The sequence below is a fragment of the Lampetra planeri genome, chromosome 16 (assembly GCF_965212315.1).
Source record: "Lampetra planeri chromosome 16, kcLamPlan1.2.h2, whole genome shotgun sequence".
In the NCBI taxonomy this organism is placed as follows: Eukaryota; Metazoa; Chordata; class Hyperoartia; order Petromyzontiformes; family Petromyzontidae; genus Lampetra; species Lampetra planeri.
In genome coordinates this window covers 9,084,132-9,096,236 of record NC_136122.1, presented here as the reverse complement: position 1 = coordinate 9,096,236, position 12,105 = coordinate 9,084,132, and the positions used below count along the sequence as shown (strand labels likewise).

The 12,105-nt window shown below is 45.8% G+C and overlaps 1 protein-coding gene across 2 annotated transcripts in view; it reads left to right on the top strand.

Moving 5' to 3' along the window:
• LOC144723005 (alpha-1,3-mannosyl-glycoprotein 4-beta-N-acetylglucosaminyltransferase C-like) overlaps window positions 1-11,647 on the top strand; it is a 58,472-nt gene extending 46,825 nt beyond the window's left edge. For both annotated transcript variants that reach the window (XM_078601502.1, XM_078601501.1), the window contains 3 exons: window positions 1,337-1,547; window positions 8,442-8,589; window positions 9,187-11,647. In XM_078601502.1, coding sequence (XP_078457628.1) covers window positions 1,422-1,547; window positions 8,442-8,589; window positions 9,187-10,337 — 1,425 coding nt within the window. In that variant the 5' untranslated portion in view covers window positions 1,337-1,421 and the 3' untranslated portion in view covers window positions 10,338-11,647. The remainder of the gene's footprint in view (window positions 1-1,336; window positions 1,548-8,441; window positions 8,590-9,186) is intronic.
• Window positions 11,648-12,105: the final 458 nt, after the last annotated feature.

The window sequence follows — 12,105 nt, the reverse complement described above, 5'->3', positions numbered from 1 at the left end:
GCACACACACGGTTGCCAGCGTTGGGAGGAATTTTCTGTGTTGGTCTAATAGCCCTCACAAATAACAGACTCTGTCCCATAAGTATGGTGTGCACCACGGCATAAGACAAACTGCCATTATTATTGGTAAGCTGCAAGCCTCCAGAGTGTGATTTCCCTGTATTAGATGGATTTCAGGTATTCTGGCTTGTCACAGGTGGCCCTAGAGAGCCAATTAATGCGAAAAATGGGAATATTTTGGCCACTCGTTAGTAGTAAATCATAGGCCGTTGACTCTGCATTGGCTTAACAAATTGTAAATATAAAATGTGGACCAAGCAAGGGTTTATGCTTTTTTAGCCCCCAACATGCTTGTGCCATTACAGATTACAGTTTAATCCTGTCAAATAATAACGATTGTAAATAGTGTGCTTTATTCATAAGAAACAAGTGCCAAACGGTAACACGTGCAAACGTGCACTACATTTTACCAAAAACAAAGACAAAGATTCCCCCCCCCCCGTGTGGCTTACACAGGCTGTTGGGGCAAGTGCTGTTATAGTGAGCCACTCACAAATGCCGGAAATGTACACAAGGAAGTGGTGTGGAGATCATTCCCGGCTGCCTTTGTCTCCCCAGTGTTGATGTTCACACACTCCGCACCTCCGAAGAGCACTGTTGGCTACGTACGGTGCGAAAGAAGTTCAACATACATACACACATACGTACCGCACCGGGTTAGTTTTTAGGCAAAATTGAAATAAATTGATTTGTTTAAAAGCCTAAACATTTTTAAACAATACTATAATAATAATGTTAAGATTCCCGACTTGATTTGAGTCCAAGTTATTTCTTAACAAATGAGAGCATTACCCTCAAATGGTCTCATACCCGGTTTAAATATAGGACGCAGAATCGATAATCTCATTCGACATAATGACTTCATAGGTTTGGCGCTATTATCATAATTATCATTGTTACGTAAATCAATCAATACCAGTTTCACCGTGAGGTTTTTGCAGCCCCACATATATATTTTTTTTTATATACGAACCAATGCCAGTAATTCACCCCGAAATTGATATTATGCTCAAAAGAGCTCATTTGACAGACAGGTGGAGTAACAGCTGGTGATGAATGACCACATTACGCACCTCCCCATTGCTTTTTGGCATTTGAAAAAAAACAACGTTCCTCTTTCTGCACCACCCACTTGGCCTCCCCATCCACATTGGCAGGAATACGGAGCCAGTCGATTGTTGGCGGCGGTTTGTTTTTCTGCGCGCCGCGCCGATGTTTCTTCCGCGTACCCCACGCTCCACACGGCCGCTCGCTCATAGACACCTCCGTTGGGCAGGATGTGCGGCGCTGCGACAGCACGGCTCGCCCCGCGGTGAGCGCCGCTCTTGGGAGAGCGGGGAGGAGGCGATCGCGCCCGACAGATGGAGGCCATGCGCTGCTCGCGGAAGCGGGTGCGCACGCAGTTCGGAGTGGGCCTCGTCACCTGTGTGCTGTCCACGCTGCTGCTCCTCTTCCTGATCGACGAGGAGCTCTCGGGGTTTGGCGAGGTGAGTGTGACATTCCTGGTGGGTGGGGGGGGTTTGCTCTCTCTCTCTCTTCCGTTTGAATGTCATCGTTCCCATTGTCATCATCAGCCATGATCTCGGTCCGCTGCTGGATTAAGGCCTCCTCCCCAAGCCGTCGACACTTCTCTGCGGCTCTACGGTATATCAATCGGCCGAGCACCGTTACGCGAGCCGACGTAATGTTTTGGTGGATGTCCACTCAGAAGTATTTCATTCCTTCGCTGTCATTCTGTCACTGCTCTTTACCATCGGCAGTAGTCTGCCCCAAGCCTGCTTAGTTTTTATTTTAACCGTCAATGGTATGTTTCTGGTTTGTATTTGTTCCTTGATCCATGTGTGCCTACTTTTTCTCTCTCAATGCAATTCCAAGAATTTTTATTTCCACGCTTCTTTGCACTATTAAAAAAATTATCCAAATTGTTCGCTACTGACCGTGCCTTTAAACCATGTTATTGCGGTTAAGTACCAACTGATTAAAAACACATCAATGTCACCGGTTTATTATTTATAAGCGTTATCAGTAATTGGCGTAGTCATCTGAATTGCATTCAGCAATACAAATATCTTCTTGGTTCTTTCGGTAAAGTCACGTAGAAGGGAAATAATACAATAATAATAAAACATAATAAAATACAATTCTCATGACGTTTCGGCCACAACGCAAGCAGCCGTCCTCAGGTGAAGAACAGGTCTGTCGGAAAGACAGCGTCTGAATGAACACCACCAAGCTTCAGATGCTGTCTTTCCGACAGACCTGTTCTTCACCTGAGGACGGCTGCTTGCGTTGTGGCCAAAACGTCGTGAGAATTGTATTTTATTATGTTTTATTTTTATTATTGTATTATTTCCCTTCTACGTGACTTTACCGAAAGAACCAAGAAGATGAATTCCTGCAGTCACGAAAGCTCATTTTATTTAACTTTTTCTATATCACTAATCTATGTCTTGACATGTATATATACTTTTTTTTAGTTAAAGGTGCAGCCCTGAAATGTCGTGATCATGCCACTGCTGGTGGAAGGGCCTCCTCTATAGATCCCCCGAGAGTGTAATTGGCCTTACTCTTCCACTCTGGTCAAACCGTCTTAGAAGAAATGCGAGTACCCACACTTTACCCCACCAATTCGACGAACTGCTGTGTATGCATCGGGTGTACAGAAATTCAAGAAACTTGCACATTACTTTAAACTAACCACGGCGGAAAATCGAGCCGGCGACCTCTGGATTGCAAGCCCAAGTGCGCTAACCATTACACCACGGCAGCTTCCCATTTATAAGTGCCCGCTTTTAAAAGAAGATCACTTGCCAACGCTGATAGGGTAGTGCTGGAGAATAAAACAACAGCCCGGCCACCCTGATTGACACTTAATTGAGGCAATAGGTGAGTAAGTAGTGCATTTCTCACATTGCGATTGATTTGGAATGACTCCAGCCCCCCCGCCACTGTCACGTAATCAGTCTGTTCACCATCCTGCGAACGCATGTCGTGCTCACCTATCGTAACATGTAAGCGTCACTCAGGCCAGCAGCTGTTGGTGCTGTGCACGCCTGTGATAAAGCGGCAGACATTTCGGATGCGGTCTGCTCGCCATGAATTACGTGCGAGTGGCTCGACGCAGAAAAACACGTGTAAGGATGAATTGCGATATACTCTTTGGGTCGCTCGGTAAAGTCGCGTAGATCAGCAGCATGCCACGCTTTCCCACCTGATGACGGACGCTTGTGTTGCGCCCGAAACGTCGTGATTTTATTTAGTTGTTTTCATTTAATTTATTTAATTTTTTACTTACGTGACTTTACCGACAAAACCAAAGAGTATAAAAATCACGACGTTTAGATCGCGACACAAGCAATCGTCTTCAGCTGGAAAAAATTATCCTGCCTCAGCAGTTCGCCTGCTGTCTTTTTTCACCTGAGGACGATTGCTCGCGTTGCGATCGAAACGTCGTGATTTTTTGTATTTTGTTTCCATCTACGTGACTTTACCGAAAGACCCAAAGAGCATGAATTCCTGCAGTCACGAAAGCTTCAAGTCAAAGTTCATTGCAGTCGCGTTTATTAACGGGGCAACGCCGCACGTTCTGATGCTCCCAAATTGTTTAACAAAGTGAGTCGAGGTGGCAACAGAGCACCGGTGGCTTCATCAACGTATAATTTGCAGTTAATGGCCCTGCTCTGATCTGGAAGCACTTGTGTGTTTCACCTCCACAGACGAAGTTCAGAGGCACAAGCTCCTAACGGACGCTCCCCCGATGTTGCATTACGAGCGCGAGATCAAACTGTGCGGCACCATAATTACTTGTGGACATTGAAGCTCCCACAACTCTCTGCGCGAGAGCAGCCTTCTTGCGCCCGGTGTCACGGCCAAAATTAACCGCCGTCAATAACTAGGCGACATCACTGGCGCAATGAGAAGCCTCATTGTAAACGAGCGGCACGTACGCCGCCACTGCCACCAAGAAATAATAAAAGCTATTATATTTCTATTAATGATCATGATAATAATACTCAAACACCGGCTGTCGAGAACTAGTGTCAGGACAATTCGCTGGCGCACGCTCGCAGGAAGGACATAGGTTCAATCTGTGATGACCGTATGAGATCTTTTTTATTTTATTTTATTTTTATTTTCACCTACGTGACTTTACCGAAAGAACCAAAGAGTATGAATCATTGCAGTCACGAAAACTTCAAATCTAGAACGTATGAGATCTGTTTAAACTTGTGGGCAGGATTGTAAAGGTGCAACCCTGCAATTGTTTGTTCCTGCCACTGCTGAAGAAGGGCCTCCACTCGTGGATATCTCTGGAGGGCACCTTGTAGAGGACATTTAGCCCACTCGTCAACATTGGCCAGACATCTTCTTGGTTCTTTCGGTAAAGTCACGTAGAATGGAAATAATACAATAAAAAAAAAACATAATAAAATAATTTTCACGACGTTTCGGCCACAATGCAAGCAGCCGTCCTCAGGTGAAGAACATGTCTTAGAGTCGCGGCACCGAAAGAACCAAGAAGATGAATCCCTGCAGTCACGAAAGCTTTAAATCAAAATTTAACCGCCACTACGGGGTGGGATTCCACAAAACTTTAAGATCTTTCAACAAACTCCGGGATAAGAAGGCTCAGCTAATCGAGTCTCTCACCTTTCTGAAGAGATGCCGCGACCATAAGACCTGTTCTTCACCTGAGGACGGCTGCTTGCATTGTGGCTGAAACGTCGTGAGAATTATTTTATTATGTTTTATTTTTATTATTTTATTATTTTCATTCTACGTGACTTTACCGAAAGAACCAAGAAGATGAATCCCTGCAGTCACGAAAGCTTTAAATCGAAAATTGGCCAGACATTTTGGTCGAGGTTGAAATACCCACACTCTACCCCACTGCACGCGACCTGCCGGTCAACTAACTGCTGGTGTACAGATTTATACTGCCGGGTAAACAGAGACCAGGGAGATTTAAGAATCAGAGCCCATCATTTTTGAACTGCCACACTGGGCGATTGAACCGGAGACCTGTGGTTTGTCCATTGTGCTAACCGTTACACCACGGTGGCATCTGGGCTGATTATTGGCTATGTGAAACTCCCATTTGGAACGAATTGTCGGTGACTTACTGTAGCGATTATAAGTATGACTCATTACGGCTTGTCAGTCTATCCCATCGGTGGACAATTTATGTGAGCACCTACCTCAGGCCGTGTCAAGTAAAAAAATCAAAGTAGTTTCTGTTCAAAGTTTAATGTCAAATAGGTAGAAAGTCATCTACAGTTTACAGCCCTGAGCGAGTGATAAAAAAAAGAATCCAAATTTCTTTTGTGAGAATGAATAAATCCACAGGACAATCACTGCAGACTTTCCACAAAGTAGGTACTCATTTTATTGACCCTGAAGGGCTGAGTTACTGACCAATTGCAAGTCGCCTGCTCTAGACACTGTAATACCATCATGTTACGAGGTAAAGGTACAGCCCCTGCAATTGCTTGGTCATGCCACTGCTGGCCGAAGGGCACCACCACAACCCCACCCTCCACTAGAGAGCATTTGGCCTACTTTTTCACACTGGTCAGACATCTTCGAAGAGGTAGGAGTACCCACACTTTACCCCACCACCAAACAACTTGCTGCTAATCGACTTTGCTGTGGTGGAAGCCACTTTTAGTAGCCCTCGGTGGACAGGCGACCGCTGGGCTGGCAAGTCCAGCATGTGATCCGTTGCACACCACGGCAGCATGGGTATAATGGGATTTTGTAAAATCATTCAAGAAAACCGGTGGCTGATAAAGGCGGGCAAAGTAATCCGTTTAATGTGTCTTAAACCCTAATGAACATGTCATCAGGAAGACTTTGACAGTTTTCATGACCTATTTGGAATTCAAAAGAAAAAAAAAGATATCTAATTTGCATGATTGGCTTCATTGAAATGGAATAGAAATTGTTTGTAATGAATATCGTGCAAGGTCATTGTAACCCGATTATGATTTACGGGATTGTAAAAACTAATTATATAATGAAATATATTAAGGCACATGCCACGGGTGTGTTAACATGTGCTTTGAGCCTTTGAGCAATAGATAGTCAGCGTGTATTTATAGTCAAATACAATGTAGCACGCTACCCCCACAAAGACAAAGATGCCCATATAGCCTTACCAGACTGTTCTAGGCAAGTGCTGTTCGCGAGCACCTATTAAGGTCGGCTCTCCGAACGAGACGGCGGTGTGCCCAGAAACAATGCCTAGCCACCTTTGTCTTCCTAGTGCTGATGTTTGCACATGACAGCAAGTGATCGCAGGACTGGTTCAGGTATCACTCGCCATTGATGTTAGCCGGGGCCAGGAATCAAACTCAGGTGGTCAGGTTCATAGTACAGTGTGCTAACCAGAGGTGGGACAAAGTCATTGTTATGCAAGTCCAAGTCGAGTCGCAAGTCATCAAATTCATGACTCGAGTCTGACTCGAGTCCAAGTCACATGACTCGAGTCCACATCTCATAGGTGGGACAAAGTCATTGTTATGCAAGTCCAAGTCGAGTCGCAAGTCATCAAATTCATGACTCGAGTCTGACTCGAGTCCAAGTCACATGACTCGAGTCCACACCTCTGGTGCTAACTAATGTGCCACTGCTCCACCCCGTGACTGGATATTGCAGACGATAAATTAACTGTTTACTCTGAACTCAGTGTTCAACATTCTACACGCCAAATATTGCAATCCTCAATTCTTTATAGGAATCCTTAATTATTATTATACAGCGAAAGTGCTTAGGGAAATCCAACTTAACGGAAATTCTCCCATAAAGCATGTAAAAAAATTCGATATGCGGAAATTGTTTGCGTTAATCGACGTAAGATCAAATGGTGCAACGCGCTGAGGTTGTGGGCGAATACCACCCAGAGCCCTACGCCTCGCTCCACCAAAACGCCGCCTTCACCGAGCCCGCGCTTCACCAGGATTAAGGTAAATGGGGTTTTGTTGTAGCGTTACGTAATTCTTTTCCTTTTGCATGATACAGTACTGAGAGAAAACGAACTCGTAATCGGGTAGGGGAGGCACAACTCTATCTGGCTATGGGATTTGATCTCAATTTGGGGGGGGGGGGATTTGTTCAGTTTCTGACATACGGAAAATTCGGGTTACAGATCGTTCTGGGGAACCTAACCCTTCCGTAACCCGGGGACTGCATGTATTGATTCACAATACAATGCTGGCCTTTGAAATAACTTGAACTTGTGTTGCTGATATCTCGTTTTTATTTAAGGATCTCAATTTCAAAAACTCTCTGTCCACAACAATATCTTCTGTCTGGGCTGTTGAAGTCATGCACTTAGGTTAACTTGCCAATGTGGCAGCAGAGTCGTTAGTGCAACTTTACCACGAACCGGCTCTACCTGAGTTTGATTCCTAGCCCCAGCTGACACCAGCGGCAAACCAGTGGTGGGCCACTCCCCCTTAAACCCACACAGACCAGCATGGTGAAGTATGGTCTCACAACCCTATATTACTGACGCAGCATGGCGAGGCCTTCATCTAGTTGGGGATTAACAATGAGCTGTAAATTACTTTATTAGTAGTAGTAGTCATTTTACGTGGGTTATTACATTGCAGGATCATAAGAAATAGCATCAACTCGGGGGTTCTTCATCCAGCAGTGGATTGATCATAGCTGATGATGATGATGAATGCCCAAATGAATAGCACATGATTTGTACTAGAGGGTATACAGTATATGTAATTGTTTTATAAAAAGATTGCCCATGCCAAACAATAACACCATTAACTGCCTTAAATTCCCTCTAACTGTGCCGTGCAATGGTTTGTTGATTTGGGTGAAACCAACATGAATGGCTTTAAAAGCTATGAGATTTTTCTTCTATCCTTCAAGCAGGAAATAAACTTCCGATTACAGCGATAACCCGGGCTTCTCTTTCATTAACCTTAAGAATAGCCCTCAGACTCGTCCTGACCCGAGTTTAGACCTTAAGATATTGGGGTTGTTGCAAAGTCAATTGACCATTCTTTGCTCCCTGCTGCTTTTCACCCCAATCATATAACACTGACATTTTATATATATATAAATATATATTATATCGTGGCTGCGTGGATTTTTCTCCAGGTCCTCCGGTTTCTCCCCTCCACATTTAAAAACAACTTCACGCGTTTAGAGTATTTGGATGCTTTAAATTCCCACGTGATAAGCCACTTCATTGAGCTATCATTTGTGGCCAGGTCGCTTTTAAAAAAAAGAGCTATACAACTCAGTGGCCCTTACCTGGTGAAACATAAACATAGTTTAGAAAATTGTTTAGTTTCATAGTTTTAAGAATAAAATGATGATGGTGACAAATGTGTGTATTTTTATTCATGTCCCTCTAGAATGAAGAGCAAAGAATCGCAAAAGAGGTTCTCCTGAAACAGCTCTACTCCGAGAAGAATGAACTGTCCTTCAGAAATCTTTCAGACATCGGCTCCCTTCTGAACATAACGTACTACCACCTCGCTGGTTATCCTTCAAATAAGAAAAGTAAGACGGTTAATGTTACAGCGTGGTTGACGCCGCTTGAGATTTATCTGAGTTTAAAAACAATGTCAGCGGTTCTTACTGGGCCCACGTAAACACACCGTATGTATTTTTTATATTGTATATAAACATGTTGTATTTGTTTACCTTGAGTGAATTTTAGGATCACCGCACACTAAGAAATGAATGAGGCAGTTTGACAGTTTAAAACCCGAGTGTGGTAATATGAATTACCATGCGTCGAATGTCTACTTTGCTGCTCACGTTTGATTTTGTCCTCGTGCTGGACTTTGCGAGCGGGCCGGTGGTAAATTCTCCTGCACCAAGGCACCTCAATGTATTACTCAGCTCAAACGATGCGAACAATCATTGATTGATTCTCAAAATATATGTGTGACTTTTTTGCGCGATGGCCGTTTTTCATTGCAGTAAAGAAGGCCATTGCCTGAAGAAAGACCAATGCCCCGCAAAGTCATATATTGATATAAATGTTCCTCTCTCGAGCAGTGTCATTGACGAATATGTCGAGATTTATTTACGCTTTTGTGCCACTGCCGAGGAAGTATGACAATTCTTTTTTCGTTCGATTCGATGTCGCAGAGTACCTGACGATCGGCATCTCGTCGGTGAAGAGGGCGAGGGGCAACTACCTGCTACAGACGCTCAAGTCGATCTTCGAGCAGTCGAGCGACGACGAGCTCGCGGACATGGTGATCGTCGTGCACCTCGCCGACTTCGACGCGGAGTGGTGCGAGGGCACGGCGCGCGCCGTCGCCCGCAAGTTCTCGCAGCACGTCATGCGCGGCCGCCTGGTGGTCATCCACGCCCCGCGGCACACCTACCCGCCGCTGCAGGGCCTCAAGAGGAACTTCGACGACCCCGACGACAGGGTGACCTTCCGCTCCAAGCAGAACGTCGACTACGCCTTCCTCACCAACTTCTGCGCCAACCTGTCAGAGAACTACCTGATGCTGGAGGACGACGTGGCGTGCTCGCGCAACTTCCTCACCTACGTGCGCAAGTTCGTGTCCTCGCTCGAGGGCCAGCCCTGGGCCACGCTCGAGTTCTCCAAGCTGGGCTACATCGGCAAGCTGTACCGCTCGTGCGACCTGCCCCGCCTCGCCCGCTTCCTGCTCATGTTCTACCAGGAGATGCCGTGCGACTGGCTCCTCAACCACTTCCGCACGCTGCTGGCGCAGGGCGACGCCATCCGCTTCAAGCCGTCGCTGTTCCAGCACATGGGGTACTACTCGTCCTTCCGGGGCACGGCCAACAAGCTCAAGGACGACGACTTCGAGGACGAGCCGTCCGACGTGCCCGACAACCCGCCCGCCCTCCTCAGGACCAACATCGAGGTGTTCGAGGCCTACCACCCGTACAAGGCCTACGGCCTGGGCGGCGAGTACTTCTGGGGGAAGGCGCCGAGCGCCGGCAAGTTCTTCCTGCTCGTCTTCAAGAAGGCGGCGAAGATCGAGAGGATCAAGGTGCGCACGGGAACGGAGGACAGGAAAGGGGACGTGCTGCGTCACGCCGCGCTGGCCGTTGGGGACGGCCTGAAGCCCACGTCCACGGGGAGAGACTGCAGCAACTACGTGCCACTCGGGGAGTTCGCCGACGGGCAGTTCGACTCCATAGACGTGTTGAAAATGGCCCCTTTCGAAATCACATGCCTGCGCATCAATGTGCTTAGCGAGCAGTCGGATTGGGTCATCATAAGAAACATAGGCGTGTGGACAGCGCAGACTCCGTAGGCGCCCCGAAGCAACCAAATGCAAAGCACAACTTGCAAAGATGTTCTCCTCTCAAGCCAAATTTGTAAAAAGTGAAAATTTTACTCGGGTTCAGAAGCATGGAATAAACTGTCAGCAGGCAGCGTCTGCGGGCTTACCGGCAGCCGCTTCCTTCAATGCCAGCTTTCGTCCAACTATTTTTCTGCAGCAGGAAGCCTGCCCTTTGTATTTGTTATCTGTTGTGCTTCTGGATGTACACACCACTTTTGCTGTGGAATGGAAATTTAGGGAGGATGTTACGCCTTGAAGCCGTTAGCCGTTTAGCTGTTTTGGCTCGCAGGGAGACGTAAGCTCTCCATCGACGTGAAATGACTGCAGTCGATTTGCCTCCCTCGTAAAAATCACTTTTTACCTTTTATACGTGCATTGGTACTAGTCTTTATACGCTACCAGCCGCGTGACGTTTTCACTAAATAAATACAAATCACCGTGTATAGATGTTTGTGTTTGCCGATGTTAATTATTTGATGAATAATGAGCTTGTATACTGTGTTTCACGGAGCACTGTTACGTTACTTGAGGTGGGGCCATGTTTCCTCTCGGTGTCCCTGCGGAGTTGTGACTCACTCCGAGTGAAAGATTTATAAATAACAAGCACATTTTTTGTTGTTGAAACGATGCCCACTCTCTGCAGCACACAGTTGTGATGGGAAAATTAATCGGGCTGGATTTTCCAACGGGCCAATGTTGTGTTTGTCCAGCAAAGTGTACACGTATTGTCTAGAAAACTCTCGCTAGAAACTTAATCCCCAGTGTACAAAACAGTTGACATAATCTCAGTGGAAAAATCCAGACTGACTCATTTTTTTGTCCTGTTCATGCGGGCAAACATTGTGGGTTTTAATTGAATCTTAGACCTGGTTTCCCTTAGCCTGCATTTGTTCTGAAGCAGAAACTCCAACCCATAATATTTGCAGAAGTGCACGAGCTAGTTTTTAATTTGCAACTTGAAGATACAGGTTTCTTTCTTAATTGATTGCAATTATTTATTATTGTGCTGTGACTAAAGTGATGTGACTAATGAGAACATTGTGGTTAGACCTGCGTAAACTCACTCTCGACGCATGTTTTATTCCCTTCTCGGTATCATTTTCCAGATAACGTCGATGCGGGAACATCCTTGCATCGTTATTTTTGCAAACGAAATTGCCTCCGTGGACCCCCTGTGTACCGCGGAGTGACTTTCACTGCTGCGGAAATATTCACACTTCTATCCCTCTTCATTGACACGTGGATAACGCTGCTTTAATAAAGAGAATAGGAAACACTGATTTGCCTGTCTCAATGGAAGCGTTTTCTCCCGCCCCCCCCTCCCCCCGTTTGCTGGCATCCCAAACACACTGAATTTTCAGATATCGCGTATTGATCAGCCTTCAAGGTGTGTGGATTTGTAACATCTGCTGTGGAGTGGTGCAACCAATCGCACTGGCCAGAGTGAATGTGAATGAAGGAGTGTGCTTAAATTTATATTGCCGCCGTTACAAAGGTTTATCTATCCAAACTAAGCCCTTGACCCATCCCATGAAAATTGCAAACGTTTAATTGTTTAACTGCTTGTTGATTCCCCCACGGCGGACCGTGACGTCCGATTAGAAAAAAAGGGGGCTTTTAATTTTGTTCATATTTTTTGAGGCAGCAGTTATCTGCACAGACAATGCACGGCCGTTGTCGCCCTGGCCACCATGAGGCTTAATTTGAATACACATAATGTAAATGATAAGCAGGGATG